The sequence below is a fragment of the Rhinoderma darwinii genome, chromosome 6 (genome assembly GCF_050947455.1).
Source record: "Rhinoderma darwinii isolate aRhiDar2 chromosome 6, aRhiDar2.hap1, whole genome shotgun sequence".
Classification (NCBI taxonomy): Eukaryota; Metazoa; Chordata; class Amphibia; order Anura; family Rhinodermatidae; genus Rhinoderma; species Rhinoderma darwinii.
The window spans coordinates 64,263,000-64,283,016 of record NC_134692.1 but is presented as its reverse complement, the minus strand read 5'-3'; the positions used below and the strand labels follow the sequence as shown (position 1 = coordinate 64,283,016).

Sequence of the window (20,017 nt, the reverse complement as noted above, 5' to 3'; positions counted from 1 at the left end):
TGGGATCAAACGTCATCCCAGGAGGCCACACTGGAGGGAGGAACACAGACTTCTAGGTAAGTATGAGATTTTTTTTTTCCTGAGTTGCGTTTTTTGCGGCGGGATCATTGCGAACCCGCCGCAAAAAAACACAACAACTGCTATTTCTTGCGGGTTTCACCTCCCATTTAATTGAATGGGGAAAACCTGCAACAATTAGGGCATGGCTAGACGTGGCGGAATTGCTCTGGAATACCGCTGCGGCCAGTCCGCTGAGGAAATCCGCAGTGGACATTTTCTCCATTGGTTTCTACACTTTTTTAGTTAGGTTCGTGCACACGTGGCGGAAAACTCCGCTGCGGACCATAGGCTGCGGTGCGGAATTTGGTGTCCGCAGCATACACTGGCTGTTGCGGACGTGTAGTGGACTTATTACAGACTTATTGCGGAATTTCTCCATTGACTTCAATGCAGATTCAAAATTCCGCAATTAAATCCGCAGATGTTATGTGTGTTGCGTTGCGTATTGGTTTTACGAACAGCATATTTCTTCATTCTGGCTGGACCTATGTGTTTTGAGGTCTATAGCCAGACTGAGATGAAATGTTTTAAAAGACAGCAGGAAGTACTCTTCACCTGAATACGCAACAGCTAATCCGCATCAATTTCCTGCACATTTTAGGCAAAGGCGCGATGGAATCTGCAACGCAGATTATGTGCGGTATTGATGCGGACAGTGTCTGCAGAAATACGCCACGTCTGGTCATGCCCTTAGTTTACGCGAATACAATTCTGCACTGCAGGTCAATTTCTGAGCGTTTTATTTTCCCGCTCCGTGTTTACGCAGCGTGGGGATGAGATTTGTTTTATTTCATCCACTTTACTGCTACTATATTTGCTGTGGATTTTCCGCAACGATTTACGTTGCGGAAAAACCACAGTATTTACGCAACGTGTGAACTAACCCCTATACATTTCAATACAGATCAACCTATTAAACTCCAATGGCAGCAGAAACCAAAACTGGACTGTTCTCTTTACTAGTATGTCATAAAGCACTTTCATGGGAAAATCCCTCCAACAAGGATGTAATTTCATCTGTTCGTACATGGTCCAGCTGAAAAAGCAAGAGAGAACGTTGCTACACTTGTTGCAGATTTTGTGCATGCTGCAGAGACAACCACATTCAGATGAAAGGCATTTGTTGTCTGCAAAAAAGAATGTTCACACACGGCAGATTTGTTGCAGAAATGTATGCAATGTCGCATTCCGTGAATGGGGTTTGCATAAATACATTCACATGTTGCAGAAACAAGCCCATTCATGTACATGGAACATATTTTTAGTTGCAGAAATGTCTGCAAAACAACAGCCACTTCAGGGGCGTAGCTAGGGGGGGGCAGGCGGGGCACGTGCCCCGGGCACAGTTCAGAGGGGGGCGCCAGCGCCCCCACCTCCTGCACTATAATTGTACCTGTGTCGCAAGGACACAGGTACAATTAGAAGCAATGAATGACCGGGTACGTTCCGTGCCCGGCCATTCAGCGCCTCTCCACGAATGAAGCGACTGGTACCTTTTGTACCAGTGACACTTCCGTCGATGAAAGGCGCTGACTGACTGGCAGGGAAAGTCATCCTGCCCAGCCAATCAGCGCCTTTCATAGACGCTGCGTTCAACCCCCTGGAGACCTGCGCAGAAGAGAGCAGGTCTCCATGGCTGCCGGACGGCGTGGGAGCGGGAATAAGGTGAGTTTGAATATTTTTTTTTTTTTTAAAATGTAATAGAAGTGTGGCTGTATCTGCGAGGGGAGGGGGGACTTTGTCTACACGGGGGGGACTTTGTCTACGGGGGGTGTCTATCTACAGGGGAACTATATCTACAGGGCTGGGCTATATACAGGGGGACTATATCTACAGGGGGGCTATATCTACAGAGGGGGAATATATCTACAGAGGGGGAATATATCTACAGAGGGGGAATATATCTACAGAGGGAATATATCAACAGAGGGGGAATATATCTACAGAGGGGCTATATCTACAGAGGGGGAATATATCTACAGGGGGGCTATATCTACAGAGGGGGAATATATCTACAGGGGGGCTATATCTACAAAGGGGGAATATATCTACAGGGGGGCTATATCTACAGAGGGGGAATATATCTACAGGGGGGCTATATCTACAGAGGGGGAATATATCTACAGGGGGGCTATATCTACAGAGGGGGAATATATCTACAGAGGGGGAATATATCTACAGGGGGGCTATATCTACAGAGGGGGAATATATCTACAGAGGGGGAATATATCTACAGGGGGGCTATATTTACAGAGGGGGAATATATCTACAGGGGGGCTATATCTACAGAGGGGGAATATATCTACAGGGGGGCTATATCTACAGAGGGGGAATATATCTACAGGGGGGCTATATCTACAGAGGGGGAATATATCTACAGGGGGCTATATCTACAGAGGGGGAATATATCTATAGGGGGCTATATCTACAGAGTGGGGCTATATCTACAGGGGGGCTATATCTACAGAGTGGGGGCTATATACAGGGGTGGGCTATATACAGGGGGAATATATCTACAGGGGGGCTATATCTACAGGGCTGGGCTATATACTGGGCGACTATATCTACAGGGGGCTATATACTGGAGTGGGCTGTCTATAGAGCACCATATACAGGGGTGGGCTATAGCTACAGGGGGGGCTATATAGTATATAGCCCCCTGTAGATATAGCCCACCCCTGTATATGGTGCTCCATAGATAGCCCACCCCAGTTTATAGCCCCCCCTGTAGATATAGTCGCCCTGTATATAGCCCAGCCCTGTAGATATATTCCCCCTGTATATAGCCCCCCTGTGTATAGCCCCCCTGTGTATAGCCCACCCCTGTAGATATAGCAGCCCTGTGTATAGCCCAGCCCTGTAGATATGGTCCCCCTGTAGATATGGTCCCCCTGTAGATATGGTCCCCCTGTAGATATGGTCCCCCTGTAGATATAGCCCACCCCTGTATATAGTATCCCACAAATAGCTCCCCCTATAGTGCTCCACAGAAAGCCCACCCCTGTATATAGCCCCCTTGTACATATAGTCCACCCCTGTATATAGTGCTCCACAGATAGCCCACCCTTGTATATAGTATATACAGGGGTGGGCTATCTGTGGAGCACTATATACAGGGGTGGACTATCTAGTGGAGCACTATATACAGGGGTGGACTATATGTACAAGGGAGGCTATATACAGGGATGGACTATGTCTACAGGGGGCTACATACATGGTTGGGCTATCTGTAGAGCTCTATATACAGGGGTGGGCTATATCTACAGGGGGCTATATACAGGGGTGGGCTATCTGTAGAGCACTATAGGGGGAGTTATTTGTGGGACACTATACAGGGGTGGTCTGTATGGGGGCACTATCTACAGGGGCTCTATGGCAGGCACTAGCTACAGGGGCTCTATGGCAGGCACTATCTACAGGGGGCATAGTGTGTGTGTGTAGGACACTGGGTATGGTGCTATTATAATTAGAGGTGCAGTGTATGGCGCTATTATATTTAGGGGCGTAGTGTGTGGTATAATGATAACTTTATATTTATTTATAGGTGCAGAAATGTTGGAAAAGTGAGAAGCTGAAGACATCTGAGCGGCAAACTGCAGAAATGGTCTGTGACCGGGAGAAGTCATCCTAGAGGTCTGGACCGGAGGGAGAAAAAGAACTAGAATCTGAGACATCACCGGTGAGTCACTTAATGTAAATGTTTATTCTGCCTCTAATCAGCACTGTAGTCACTGTATGATCTGCAGCGAGATGATGGGTGATATGATTATGATAGGATTTATTTTTTGTGAAACAGCATCTCCCAGCATATCCTTACCATTGTTCGGGCCATGCTGGGAGCTGTAGTTTTACGCCGTACACACCTATACGGCAGGGGTTGCACTAAATTGCGCTGTATTTGTGCTGGTGTTGTATATATGTAGTGAGCTTGCTTCTGGGGCTGTATATATGTACTGAGCTTGGTTCTGGTGTTGTGTATAGAACCATATTGCTTGTGAAATGTACAAATATTTTTATGCTCGCGTTACATAAAAAGAAATGACACGTCGATTGGTAGAGAAAACAAACACGGCGAGGGGGAAGGAGATGTCGGGAAAGAGGATGGGGGGGGGGGGCGCCAAACTGAATCTTTGCCCCGGGTGCTGGAGAACCTAGCTACGCCTCTGGCCACTTGTGAACATACCCTTAACAAGCAGGTTATCATGTGTCAAGTGGACATCGTCAGGATACATTTTTAGTCTCTAGATGTAAATTTAAAAAAAATTCATTCACTGATAGAATGTAGAGATCTTCACTATAGTGAGGAATTGATAGCACAAGTGAAAATGGCATAATTTCTCATTATAAAATTAAAAACGTTCATTTACATACAACTTTAATAACTCCTTTAATCTCTATCCGCCGCAGCTATTTTTCAGATTTTCACATTTGCTTTTTCCTCCTCACTTTCCAAAAGTCATAGGTTTATTATTTTTCTCTCGATATAGCCATATGTGGCTACTTGATTTTTTTGCGGGACGAGTTGTAGTTCATGTCATTATTTATTCTACCATATAATGTAAAACTGGAAAAAATCTCTGTGGTGTGGAATGTGAAAAAAACTGCTATTCTGCCATTGTTCTTGGAGATTCATTTTCACGACGTTCATCGTATGCTCAAAATGAAATGTTAACTTTATTCTGCAGGTAAACACGATTACGACGATGCCAAATTGATATAGTTTTTTTTAATGTTTTACTACTAAGGAAAAAACTAATTGTTAAAAATAAAATTTGTTTTGCCTTGCCATATTTTGAGTCATAACTTTTTTTTTTTTCATTTAATGAGCGGTATGAGGGTTTCTTTTTGGTGGGGCAAACTGTAGTTTCTATTGCTACCAGGGGAGATGAGGACGAGGTGACCAAAAAACAGTGAATCTGGCGTTTGAATTTTATTTTATTTTTTTACGCCATTAGCCATGGAGGTTAAATTATGTTATATTGTAATAGTTCTGACTTTTACGATTGCAGCGATACCAGTTATGTTATTTTGGGGTTTTTTGACATTTTTTGTAATGTATTGCAGTATATATCGTGCTACTGACAGTCTCCTATTAAGCCCTGCTGGAGGCAGGGCTTAGTAGGAATACAAAGATGGCAGACCTGGCAGCATTCATTAGGCCCCCAGGCTGCCAAGCCAAAAATCGGCATCTCGTGATCGCATCACGGGGGAGCCGATGAAACATCGGAGGGGGCTGCCCCCTGTTTCTAACCACTTAGAAGCCGCATTCTCTATTGACCTCAACATCTAAGGGGTTAAACGAGCAGGATCAGGCTCGTTGCACTGAAGTGTCAGCTTGTACATACAGCCGAAATGCTCGTTCTGTATATATACGGCGGAGTCGGGAAGGGATTAAATAAAAGAAGAAGCAAAGCAGTAATGAGAAATACTGAAAAGTAGATATTCCTTGGTCCAAACGGGAGTGCACCTAGGACAAAAAATCCACTTTGTACTTTGTTTTCATTTGGAGGGACTGTTTGGAAAGGTCCCACTGAACATATGGCCAGATGTGAGCACATGTAAACCTTTACAGATGCATCCGTCTGCCATAATCTGTCATTAAACAAAATATGAACGGTTTGGTATATGTTCTTTTTGGTATACAGTTTTAACAACAAGCCCAGTTGACTGCGTTTTTCATTAGAGTTGTGGCTGTGAAATCCCAACGTATACCCCGCCAAATGTATGCCAAAAGGACACCCTTTTGACATTCGAATGGTAGTAAAGTATATGGGCATGTCTGTGCGTATGTGAGGAGATTTACATAGTATACTAGTCCTTCTCAATGAATTAGAATATCATCAAAAAGTTAATTTATATCAGTAATTCAATTCAAAAAGTGAAACTCATATTATATAGATTCATTACACACAGAGTGATCTATTTCCAGCATTTCTTTCTTTTATTGTTGATGATTATCACTAACAGCTGATGCAAACCCAAAATTTAGTATATCAGAAAATTAGAATATTATATAAGCCCAATTTCAAAAATTATTTTTAATACCGAAATGTTGGCCTACTGAAAAGTATGTACAGTATATGCACTCAATACTTGGTCGGAGCTCCTTTTGCATGAATTACTGCATCAATGCGGCGTGACATGGAGGCTGTAGGTGTCCATCAATAGGTATTTCGTAATTGACACAACACGTACAGAAGGAACACTGACCATAAATATGGATCAAAATCCAAAAGAGTTTATATGTTTGTGTGAAGTTCTTAGCTACATCTTTAATAAGAAGCAAATATTACATTTTAAGAGGCTACAAAAGCAAGCCAAGTGCATTCAGGTGGCAGCCTAGCTACAGCCTGGATCATCACTTTTGAGCAGAGCAGCCTGGTCACCAAAAGTTGACATGCTAATAGCACTTCTACCACCTGTCCTGAAAGTATAGATGGCAACAACCCCAATACTTGGGAAGCGCTGCAGCATTCAACAGGGTGGGGGTGGCAGGTGAGACCTGCTATATGTTTAAATGACTCTAACGCTACAGAGGTTACACTGTGAGTATGAATCACAAGACCTGTCCGCGTGCTGATATTCCACCTTATCTTTCTAAAAAGTTTTTAGTGGTATTTTTTATATATGCAAGAAGCCTTGAGGTGTTCTCGATTATTATTTATTCAGCCATGTAAACTTCTCACACAGACACATGCCGTTCCAGCAGTACAAACGGAATAAACTGGTGTTTTGTACATAGGGTTGTATCTTTGTATTTGAAATATTTACTGATATATAGCTCTGTGTTATCTAAATGAACTTTCTTCTTCTTTATAGCATTCCTAACATGCATGTCATGCAAGTAGAAAAACACCATGAACCTAATGAACCACATCTGGAATTTTCCATTTGTCTCTTTTGTTATCTTATACACAGTACTTACACAGTATGTGAGATGCAGATCCAACTCGATACTGAGCACCATGAGTTTCTGCAATTTTTGAAGCAGCCCCCTGTCCAACAGACAACTGTAGAACAAATGTTTGAAATGTAAAATTGTTCCTAAACACAGAAAATATTCCTATACTCTGAATATATGTGCTCTTGTTGGAATCTGGTAGACCTAGAAAGCTATGAATTTATGGTAAGCAATAACAGCTTTGTATGTGGCATGTCACCATCATTTGCTACAGCATGTCAAACAGAAGGACTCTATTCAATGCACCTTACAATCTCATTGATTTCTACAGGACACCCACCATTGTGATCCACCATCCATGTCTGTGTAAGCGGACATCTCAATCTGCTATACCATCAAGAAAGGAAAGAAAATGCAAGATCCAATGGGCGCCACAAAATCAGGAGAGTAGGGGGATCAATCACTTAAAAGGAAGGTTTATTCCACGTACTACGCGTTTCGAGGTCGTTCTTACCTTTTCATTAGGTGCATACAGGTGTTCACATGAACTCAGAATTTAAGCAACAGACACCCCCATAAACGTAAGTGACATGACAATATCAAAATAGAGAACGTCATGGTAAACATGAAAAACATGACAAAAGGAAACATCACAGAATTAAAGTATCTATGCAATTGATAAATTGCATAATGCTCGTTGCTCCAACAAAAACAATTAGCCAACAATATTAAAATATAACAAAAATAAAAATAAATGCATCAGAGTTACTAATTGGAATCCCATATACAAATGATCAGGACATTCAAAAAACATGACAAATTAATAAAAAGATCTCCCAAAAATAAGGCCTAAGCCAATAAAAATAAGAATGATAATAAACATAATCCCTGATATTTATAATATTTTGGAACACCTGCACCACTTCAAAACACCTCTAAATTTATAAACATTTGGGATTTATTTTTATTAAAGTGGTTTTTCAGTCCCTAAAAATTTGATGGCCTATCCTCAGGATAGGCCATCAATAGCTGATCAGTTGGGGTCTGACTCCCAGGACCCCCGCCGATCAATTGTTTTAAAGGGGGTGAAGCACTCGTACTCCTCTTTATTTCTACTTGTACACTGTGAATCGTCGACACACATTTAGCTGCGATTCACAGGTATTGCAGCCTTTTCTCCCATTTACTTCAATGGAAGAAGAAGACTCACAGCTCCCATGCTGTTTAGGCTTGGGAGCTGGTGACTATAGGGTATGTCCCCTTAAGGGATTTACCCAGCAGGCTTTTCCCCTAGGTAGGGTGGCGTTTTCTGGGTATCCTGGGTGGGCCCTCCCACCCATATAAATTAGGATACATGGGGGAGTTGCTTCCTCTTGGACTCCCCTTTGGATCGTGGAAGGAACCTTCCCGCCTGCCCGCCCGGACAAAGTGTATTTCAAGGGCTTGTATCGTTTTTAAGCAATGTTGTAGTTTCTTCTGTCAGCTCCAATTATGTTGTTGTATTTAACTTGGTTCGTTGGCAAGTGTGCCTTTGTTGTTATGTGTGTAAATTGTATATTACTCATTTTTTCCCTTTGTTTGTTTGTTCCTAGTCACAGCTGGCGGTGTGGAGGGGCCTTGTCCGTTCAGGCTAGGGACGATAGGAGAACAGTCTGCCTGCCGTACCAACTAGGACGTTCTCACAGCGGCAGTGGTGGCGTGGCACGCGAGGTGACGGTTAATGTCAATGAGATCAAGATCTTCCGGTGTTAGCTGCGGACAAGGTTATTTCCAACCCATGCTATAATATTAAAAGCTGTGGCCTACCCCCACTTTATACCCCCACTCAGTCTCTTGTGTCAGTCATTCGGGAGAAGACGGATCGTTCATTTATATCCCTTTAGTCTGTAATATCTGTGAATCACCGCTAAAAGTGTGTCGACAATTCACAATGAGCAAGTAGAAATGAAGGGGAAGCAGTGCTTGTATGAGCACTGCACCCCCTTCAAAACAGCTTGTTAGGGAGGTTCCCAGGAGCCGGACCCTGTCGATCAGCTATTGATGGCCTATCCTGAGTAAAGGCCATCAATTTTTAGAGACTGGAAAACCCGTTTAACCATTGGGACAAGAAATGTATAATGTATCAATAGCTAATTTGTAGTTCTGATAAACGAAGGGCCTGTTCACATCAGCATTGTCTTTCCATTGAGGGGTTCTGTCTGAGCTTTCCATCGGGAGAACCCCTCAATGGAAAGGCAAACGGAAACCTTGGCTTCCGTTTGCATCACCATTGATCTCAATGGTGATGGAAACTTTTCTAATGGTTTCCGTTTGTCATCGTTGTGAAAGGTTTCCGTTGTTTTGACAGAATCAGAAGCCCAGTCGACTGCAGCCTGTGTCTCTCTCTCTGCTTCTGCTCCCTTCTCCTGCTCCCCCCCAAAGCCTCTCCAGAGACTTGTTTGCAGGGTGTCTGTTGCTAACACTCTCTCTGCTCCCTCCTCTTGCTCCCCCCTCCCCTCCTTATAGACTTGTATGGACAGGCAGTGAACAGACACATCCCCACCTTCTGCATTCTGTTAATTTTGCTCTGTAACCAGGGACGGACATTGCTTGACAACATGGGGTGGACATCAGATTACAGGAAGGGAGATACCTAGTAGCAGTAACTTCACATAAGATTTGCATGGATATTACAAGTAAATTACAAAGATTATCTATATCAGGTATACTATTATATTAGCATATGTTGTTTAAAAAGTTAGTGTCTATTTAAGTGCGTCATATAAAAAAAAAATTGTTAAACATGTAGGAAAAAAAGGGAAGGTTATCACAGCACCGGAGACATAGGATAATTGCAAAGTAATGGGTGCAAGCCTCAAAGGAACCTAATCCAAAGTCCCACAAATGGAATCCACAGAAAAGAGAGATGAGGCCGTACTTCCAAAATAAATGGGAATTTATTCACCCACCAGTGCGCCGTTTCAGTTCTCAAGCATGCTTGAGAAAGGTCCTGTTGGTCTGAAACGTCGCACTGGTGGGTGAATAAATTCCCATTTATTTTGAAAGCAATAATAATAATGATCTTTATTTATATAGTGCCAACAAATTACACAGCACTTTACAATTTAGAGGGAACATGAACAGACAATATTAGACATTACATAGTGACAAAGTTAATTTACAATTCAAACAAGAGGAGTGAGGACCCTGCTCGCAAGAGCTTACAATCTATGAGGAAATAAGGGAGACACAAAATGTGAAAGTGCTTGTTCAGTATAATGGTCCAGCCATCTTTTATACACATGGGGTGGTACACATAGAGCTGCATGAGCCGGTCACCAGCCAGTATCCGTGTATGATGGACATGAAGTGCAAGGAGTGTGAGGGAATCTTATTTTGATGACTAATGTAAAAGGGGGGCCATGGAAAGGAGTCAGATTAGGGAATGTTATAGGCCTGTCTAAATAGATGTGTTTTCAGGGCACATTTAAATCTGTGGATATTGGAAATTAATATGATTGTCTGTGGTAGTTTATTCCAGAGGACTGGTGCAGCACAAGAAAAATCTTGGAGAAGGGATTGGGAGGTTCGGATTATGGAGGATTTTAACCCCTTAGTGACCACCAATACGCCTTTTCACGTCGGTCACTAAGGGGCCTTAGGCTAGGCTGACGCCTTTTCACGTTCGCCTAGCCTAAGTCCTGCACGGGTCTCCCGTGCAGGCTGGAGCTGGGGCTCAGCTGTCTGATGACAGCTGGGCTCCTGCTCCAACGCCCGCGATCTAAGTTTACTTCGATCGCGGCCGTTTAACCTGTTAAATGCCGCCGTCAATAGCGACCGCGGCATTTAACTTTGTTTACAGAGGGAGTTAGCTCCCTCTGTCACCCATAGGCGGCCCGCGAATGCAATCGCGGGTCTCCGATGGGGTGTCATGGCAGCCGGGGGCTTGATAAAAGCCCCCAGGTCTGCCCTGGACATATGCCTGTTAGGACGCGCCGGAGGCACGTCCTAACAGATTGCCTGTCAGATTTACACTGACAGGCAATAATGCTCTGGTATACGAAGTATACCAAAGCATTATAGCAGCGATCGGAAGATCGCACAGTAAATTCCCCCAGTGGGACTAATAAAATAAGTCACCAATGTGAAATAAAGATTATTAATAAAAAGTACAGTAAAAAAATAAATAAAACCATTTTTTTCCATAAAAAGTGGTTTTATTTAGTAAAAGTGTAAAAAATAAATAAAAGTACACATATATGGTATCGCCGCGACCGTAATGACTCCATTAATAAAGTTAATATGTAATTTAAACCGCAAGGTGAACACCGTAGAAAAAAAACCCGCAAAAAACAATGGCGAAATTGAATTTTTTTTCCATTGCCCCCCAAAAAAGTCATAATAAAAATGAATCAATAAGTCCCATGCACCCCAAAACAGTACCAATCAAAACTACGTATCGTCCCGCAGAAAACAAGTTGAAAAAATCACTACATTGATGGAAAAATAAAAAAATTACGGCTCTTGGAAGCAACGATGCAAAAACAAATAATTTTAGTTCAAAAGTGTTTTTATTGTGCAAAAGTCGTAAAACATAAAAAAACTCTACATATGTGGTATCGCCGTAATCGTACCGACCCATAGAATAAAGGTAACATGTTATTTACGCCGCACAGTGAACGGCGTCAATTTAAAAACGCATAGAACAATGGTGGAATTTCAGGTTTTTTTTATAATCCCCCCAAAAAAGGTTAATAAAAGTTAATAAAAAAATTATATGTACCAAAAAATGGTGCTATTAAAAAGTACAACTAATCCCGCAAAAAAAAGTCCTCATACAGCTATGTAGACGAAAAAATAAAAAAGTTATAGCTCTTTGAATGCGACTATAGAAAAACGAATAAAATAGCTTGGTCATTAAGGCCTAAAATGGGCTGGTCACTAAGGGGTTAATCTAAGGTCGTTGGCAGAACGTAGAGTGCGAGTAGGCTAGTAGACAGAGATGAGGGAGGAGATGTAAGGAGGTGCAGCACTGTGGAGAGCTTTGTGGGTGAGGGTAATAAGTTTGAATTTTATTCTGAAGGGGATGGGCAACCAGTGCAGTGACTGGCACAGGGTAGAGGCGTTGGTGTAGCGGTTGGTCAAAAAGATGAGTCTGGCTGCTGAATTAAGGACAGATTGCAGAGGGGAGAGTTTAGTGAGGGAAAGACTGACTTGTAATGAGTTACAGTAGTCAAGACGAGAGTGAATCAGAGCAACAATGAGAGTTTTGGCTGTTTCCACAGTAAGAAAAGAAAATGATTGAATGTGAGGAGTAAAGGTGAGATCTGAGTAAAAAATAACCCAGAGACAGCGGGTGTGCTGCCTGGGAGTTCTGGTAGTGACAAACATTGAGAGGGAGACATCTGGTTTAGGGAGGTTAGTAGATGGTGGGAACACAAGGAGCTCCGTTTTAGAAAGATTCAGTTTCACATAGAGAGAGGACATGATGTTAGAGACAGCGGACAGACAATCACTGGTGTTTTGTATTAGAGCAGGGGTGATGTCATGGGAAGAGGCATATAATTGGGTGTCATCAGCGAAGAGATGGTACTGGAAGCCAAATCTGCTGATGGTTTGTCGAATAGGGGCTGTGTAGAGAGAAAAGAGGAGCGGACCTAGGACTGATCCCTGAGGAACTCCAATAGCAAGTGGAAGAGGAGGAGAAATAGAACCAGCAAATGACACACTGAACGAGCGGTCAGAGAGATAGGAGGAAAACCAAGAGAGAGCAGCGTCCTTGAGGCCAATATAGTGGAGCATGTTAAGTAGGAGTTGGTGGTCTACAGTGTCAAAGTGCATAGAGATACAAAAGAATCAGGAGAGAGTATTTACTGTCCGATTTAGCCGCCAAGAGATCATTTGAGACTTTAGTAAGGGAAGTTTCTGTGGAGTTTGGGGTGCGGAAACTAGTTTGAAAGGGGTCTAGAGTGGAGTTAACAGAGAGATAGCAAATAAGGCGAGAGCAAACCAAACGTTCCAGGAGTTTGGAGATGAAGGGGAGATTAGAGACTGGTCGGTAGTTAGTCGTGCTGGATGTGTCTAGAGTTGTTTTTTTCAGTAATGGGTTTATAATGGCATGTTTAAATGAGGAGGGAAAGATACCAGAAGAGAGAGGTTAAGTATTTTAGTCAGGTGACTAGTGACTAGTGACAGCTGGGAGAGGGACTGGAGGAGGCGTGAGGGGATAGGGTCACTAGGACAGGTGGTAGGATGAGAAGATGAGAGGAGCCTAGAGACTGCTTCTGTAATTGGGTCAAATACTGAAAGTGAAGAAGTGGGAGTGTGGGAGGGAAGGAAATCGATGTTACTAGGGGACTGCAAGATAATACCATCCCGGGTGTTGGGAAAGAAGTATACCCACTCTTCCACCCTGCCTGTCCTCAGGTCTGTGGGCATGAGAGAGGTGGAGACCACGATAAGACAAAGCAGCAGGGGAAGCAGTGTCAGACAGGTAGCCATGTTTCTGTAAGAGCCAGAAGGTTGAGAGCGTTAGAAAGGAATACACCACCAGGACAGGAGTAGACACAGGGAGTGTCCCGGGGGAAATCAGGAGACAACCATCCTCAGTAACCAGTGCAAACCCCCTCATTGCTAGCTATGAGCATGCCCTGAAAGAAAGGGAAGGCTTGTTGGCCATCGTGATCCATACTGAGCCGAGCCGACTGCCAATTTGTGGGCCTACGCCTTTCCCCTTTCCCATCTCTCCTTGGGTCACCTGCTCGCAAGCTACAGACTTTTGTGGGCTGCAATTTCCAAAGGCCTAAATGGGCGGTAGGATTGTAAACCAACAACAGCTACAACGATGAGTGCGGTAGTGAACATGTTTTTTTGTATTTTGTTTGAAAACAGGTAAAATATTAAATGTAATAATTAGAATGCATGCAAGTTTGTTAGTTTTGTCAATACAACTTACCTGTCACTTACCCTGTCTAACTGCCATGTATAACTGCCAGGACACATTTACAATATGACACTTAGACAGAGATGACTTCTGCAGCGAGTACCTTCCCCTTATGCTACAACTAAATTTATAGTGGAGTAGATGCTCACATCTAGGCCTAATTAAGCTCTTTCAGATATCAATCAAATAAACTAGACACATGAGGTGAAAAAGCTTTGCAGAGATAAACAAACAAACGAGCTGGTCTGGAGGAAGCATAAAACGTAATGACGATCAAACACTTTGACAAAAGTTAAAGATAACATTAGACTATATAGCAAGTCAAGAAAGCAGAGTTATGTACCATAAAATAAAACTTTCAACGTTTTGAAATGCAGGTGTAGGAAGTGCAAACATGTAAGAAAATCTCTTTGGAGTTATGCAAAGATATGTGCATTTAGTGCTCAAGATGTCTCACCGACACCTGTGGTCAATGTGTATTGTCACGATCTGTGGGTATGTGGACCCACTGGGCCGCACCGCTGTAGCGGGGTAGCAGCTGGCCAAACAACAGAGGACAAAGTCAATATAAAGTCCAAGCACAAGGGTACCTGTAATAATCCAGACAGTAACAACGGCTTAGGCACAGATGGGACCTTGGCGGGAAGGTGGTGCAAAATGTGCACAACACGACGCCAACACTAGAGATGGCACAGGAACAAATACAGCACGGGATACAGGATACGATTCAATATTCCCATTAAATCTAGTAAAGATACAGTAGATTAATTCTTACCTTTTCGTCATGATTGACAGATGGATCTTGAGTGTAACCATAAGGAAGGAGAATGAGCTGTCCATATGAGTGCATTGTCAGGAAGCACAAAATATCAGATTTAAGACTGCTCACTAACTGTGACACAGCCTGGACCTCTGGTTCTGATGCAGGTCCCGTTCCACAGAATGTAAGGCTGCTGCAGTTATTTGAGGCACCAATTGCTAGATGGCAACATATAAAGAAATAAGGAACTGAAGAAAAAAATTATGCTGTACCATGTTAATAAATTGTAATTCCATCCCCAACAACAATATTATAAATCTATACATACAAATCAACCAAGATGCTGTATTTTGTATATTTTATCATATTCAAAAAGCCAAAGACCTAAAATGATCTCCCATGTTCTGTTTTTGGAGCATTCTAATGATATTCTTATTAACTCAAACTTAAAAACACAATGTTATTGACTTTCAAAACTCTCTTCTTTGAACTTAATTTGAATGCAGTTACCCCTGTATTCACAAGCATATTGGTTGAGCTAGCATTATTTAATGTCAGACACTTCCCGATGCAGCGGACACTTGCAAGCTAATTTGCATATGGTGCATTATAGAATAAAACTACTTTTTTACAATTATGCAAGGACGATGTTCCACTGCTTTCCACTATACCCAGAGGTGGTTTTACACCAGCAGTATTCTAACCGGTAACAAGCGCCAGTCGACAATAGCAGTATAGAGTATGGAGACGAATGATCATAAATACGATCGTTCATTCCCATACAGTTTACATATTGTGAGCAGCACATCCCCTGTTTACACAAGGGGATTTTCTGCCGACAAACTACAATTTTATGGCGGCATTAAAGATTTGATCAGCTGATGAATAAACGTTTGCTCGTTCGCCAGCTAAATGCTGCCATGTTTACATGTGCCAATGATCGGGAACAAGTGTTCGTACGAGCGCTCGTTCGTCCAATAATCAGCCCGAGTCAGAGGGTCTTAACTAGCAGTGAGCGGTTTTGGGGGGGGGGGGGGGTTGAAATCTGCTGAAAGACCTATTTTTTCCTTTATAAAATATAACTGCTACTTTATTTCACGAGCATTTATATACAGTTTACCCTTAAAATGTTGTTTGTCTTTGTAATTATATCCTGCTTACATTTATTTATTGAACATAACTATGGCTGTAGATATAGGAATGAGCTTTATCTGTAAAATGTGTATAATCTAAAAGAATTGCATGAATATTTTTTTTTAGAGCAGAATGCTCTAACCGTAGTTCACGGTTATAAAACTTTTATCTCTCATAGACTTCATAGGAAAATCTACACGTGAATTAAGTGCAGAAAATGTATATAAAATGTATTTCATTTCAGAAAACAAGTAGTCAATTACGCTTTTCAATGCAGTGAAAAAAGGCATACATCAGGCGCTTTTTATCCTCTGGACACATTTGGTGTACACACCGAATGTGAACATAGACTAAGGGTGGTCTACTCAAATTCTGGGAATAGTGGTATACTTTCCATTGCGTACATCATTTATTTGTTAATTTCCATATAGCAAGATACTATAATGAACTTACAGCACCAGTTTGAATCAAAGTTTCTGTTAAGGTCCACACCATAACAATTTCCATTGTCATGTGACGAGCGAGATTTTCTCCAAAGACGATCCTATAAAAATAACTTCTGGAACATTACATAGATAAGGCTTAAATATAGATAATGCATAAGATAGTAAACTAGTTTAAGGTGGTTTAATTATATTCCACTCCCTGTATTAGAAGATTAATACAAAAAATGAATATTTTTTTGCATTGTAAACTCAGCCGTTATAACTGAATCTAAAGGTATATAATAAATAAAAAAGTGAGAACGTTAGCAACAAGTGATCTGCTTTAATGAGATTTACAGCTGGAGATCCTGGGCCGTGTCGGGACTGGGCTAAGCAACGGATCTATCAGTCCTCTAATAGATTAGACCATCCTAGACCCTTAGTACTGTAGTGTTATAGTGGTGCGGCAGCATTGGGCGGTCTATGCCAACTGCTCTGGGTCTTCCGGCAATCGCCACAAAACCCCTGCCTTGGGAGAGCTTTTCCCACCCCTGTTCTTAAATAGTTTATGTGTATTTCTTTTTTCTACTTGAACAACTTTATATAAAATATTTCATATTTCATAAAATTTGGACAATTGTTGTGATACTCACTTAGCATTTTGCATTTCATTGGGCATAATATAATCTTGTGTCATTCTAACCAGTAAAAGTTGCATAGTATTGGATCATTAAGCCAAAGAACCTCTATATTTATAAAACAAAATGTAATTTTGCCAACAGTTTTTATAAGCAATACAGGAGCACTTTCTACATGATGTGACAAATTACAAAAATTTTTGTTTGGCCAAACATTATTTTTGTAATATTTTAATGCGTTCCACTTGTTTAAATAGTTTAAAGAGGACCTGTCAGCTCTCCTGATCTGTTTTAGTAAATACCTGTATTTCCCATATCACAATTTTGGATTTTGCAGCATCTGTTCTTAGAACTTTACGTTGTGGTGTTCATCTATTATTCCTCCTAGAAATGTATGAATTAATTGCCAACTGGGTGTTACCAGTTGGGGGTGTGTCCCCTCACCGACTGACACTGTTCAATCAGTGCTGACAGAGTGAGACTATGAAGGGACACGCCCCTTTGACAAGGGAAGTGGTAACACTCAACTGTTACATTTATTAATAAGTTTCTAGGAAGAATAACAGTGGAAGAGAACAACACAAAGCTCTAAGAATAGATGCTCCAGAATTGGGATATTATGGGAAATACAAGTTATGTGGAATATATATATATTCACTAAAACAGACATGTCAGTAGAGGCGACAAGTCCTCTTTAAAATGTCCAAGAAATCAACTAAATATCAGTAATTCTCCTGTAGTAGTCATGTTACAAGTAAAGTGAAAGAACGCAGGTATGTTCTAATTACTTATTATCTGAATTATATTATATAATTATTAAAGGGTATTAAATCTACATTGGCAGTTACCATGGTCCAGGAATAAACAAAGCCATCAATATTAAGAACAGGGACAATATAAAAATCTATGTTCTCCAGAGCTTTTTGTATCACAGGATTGTGACTGCGATGTTGAAGTATCTGGAAATTGAAGAGAAATCTAATCAAAAAGATACAGTTGCAGAAACTTCAAATGAAATTTAACAAAAACTTTGTGTCAAACCAGAACCTAGTCAAGTGGACCTTAAAAATATATTAATTTAGGGCAAGAACATATTTTATCACTGCCACTTTTTGTCTACATACACATCTGCCATTAATTGCAACTCTGTGTAAAAATTTACTTTTGACCACACCCATTTTCCACTGCATTTCCCCAAAAGTGTACTTACCTTAATGCCTTTGTAAAGGATTTGCCTGACACAGCTTCTGTGTCGATGCCCGTGGTTAATCAGCCTGCATCTGTTCCTAGGTCTGCTAGAGTGACTCGATCTGCTACCACTCAGGCTGGTAGGCTGAGGAGTGGGAGAGCCTATCGCAGCCTGGCCAGATGGTTCAAGCTCAAGCCCTTGGTCTACTTATACCTTCATTTGATGCTTGTCTTTTGCCTGTGATTTCTCCTGTTTCCTGGCTCTGCTGTTTCTGCTGTTACCATTGACCTCAGCTTTATATTGACCCTGGCTTGACTGACTATTCTCCTGCTCTGCATTTGTTAGCACGTACACTCCTGGTTTGACTCGGCTCGTCCACTACTCTGTTGCTCACGGTGTTGCCGTGGGCAACTGCCCCACTTCCCTTGCTTCTGTGTACCCTGTCTTGTTTTGTCTGTCGTGCACATATTCAGCATAGGGACCGTTGCCCAGTTGTACGCCGTCGCCTAGGACTGGCTGTGCAAGTAGGCAGGGACTGAGTGGCGGGTAGATTAGGGCTCACCTGTCTGTCTCCCTATCCTGACATTACAGCCTTATTCAGATGAACGTGTGTCAAATCGGCCATGAAAATATGCCTTTTCCCTGGCCAATATGCACCTGTAAGGACCCATTTTTATGGATCCCACATAGAATTGAATTTATTGAGGGATCCTTAAAAATGGACAAAAATAGGACATGTCCTATTTTTCCCACGGGCCCTTCACATGGTCCTTAAAACAACGGCCTTGTGAACAGCCCCATAGAAATAAATGCAGCCGTATGATGGCAGTTAAAAAAACAGCCGTCACGCGGACGATTTATGTGCTCGTCTGAATAAGGCATAAGGGTAAGTGCAAACACAGCGTGTACGCTGCGTAAAAGCACACAGCGTACCCGTCCTGAATACCACAGGGTAGTCCACTAGAAAAACAACACCATATTGTGGTGCAGATTTTTTGGCGGAATGTCCGCTGCGAAAATAAAAAGTTTATACGTACCACTCAGTCGTTGTCATGGAGACACGCTGCTCTTCTCTGAGTACAGCCCAGCCTCCTGGTATGACGCTGTAGTCCACGTGATCAACACTTTCATCCACACTGCTGCTACTGTATTACGCTGCAGATTTTCCGCAATAAAATCCATTGCGGAAAATCTGCAGTGTTTGCGCTGTGTGTGTCTCTACCCTAATGGCAACTTTCCATTAATGTCCCACTGTCCTCTACTAGGCCACTCAGATGAAGCTTTGCCGGTCATGACAACACGTCAACCAAGCAGCACTTGAAATACTAAAACTGTTGTTTATTTTTGCTAAAACTGTGATCGCAACCTCTGCATCCCCTAGAGTTATACTTCTGCTCTGGGACCAATCCCAGTTTTGCCAGAGCAATTAACCAGTGGCAAAGATTTTTCTTCTGCTTGTTTGAGACTTTTTTTTTACATAAAAATAAAAGAAATCTATCTATGGAAGCATCATTAATAATTATTGGTATGTCAATTGCCATTTAATGGTATAAATCCTTCAAACCCTAAGTACAATAGATATTAAAGCACAATGACAGCGGGATCAAAGTAAAACGTAGTAATCAAATGTTCTGCCCTAATAATTACTTACTTCTTTAATGAACCACTGACAAAATGCCACTGAGATCCATTCACGAGCATGAATTCCACAGTCCATCCATATGATTTTCTTTTTTGTATTAGACGGCAACCCAATCTAAAAAATTATAGCGTAAAATCAGGGAAGTTATTTAGTTTCAAATGCTTGTGAAATAAATACAGTTTTAATACTTACTGTGTGAGGGTAATATATAGGAGCACATATACGTAGCATTTGAATGCAAACAAATGCTTATAGAGACCCGTAAAGGCTAATAAAAATGTTTATCAGTGTAATTGGTGTAACTTTGAATTAAATTTTATTAAAAATAATTTTTACTTCTTGAGAT

At 41.7% G+C, this 20,017-nt stretch overlaps 1 protein-coding gene across 1 annotated transcript in view; it reads right to left on the bottom strand.

Annotated features, from left to right (window-relative positions):
• LOC142656348 (carboxypeptidase O-like) overlaps positions 1-20,017 on the bottom strand; it is a 54,632-nt gene that overhangs the window by 788 nt on the left and 33,827 nt on the right. Inside the window, exons 6-10 of the mRNA XM_075831254.1 lie at positions 19,681-19,785; positions 17,689-17,799; positions 16,231-16,321; positions 14,659-14,861; positions 6,986-7,070 (exon numbers count right to left, since the gene is read on the bottom strand). Coding sequence (XP_075687369.1) covers positions 6,986-7,070; positions 14,659-14,861; positions 16,231-16,321; positions 17,689-17,799; positions 19,681-19,785 — 595 coding nt within the window. The remainder of the gene's footprint in view (positions 1-6,985; positions 7,071-14,658; positions 14,862-16,230; positions 16,322-17,688; positions 17,800-19,680; positions 19,786-20,017) is intronic.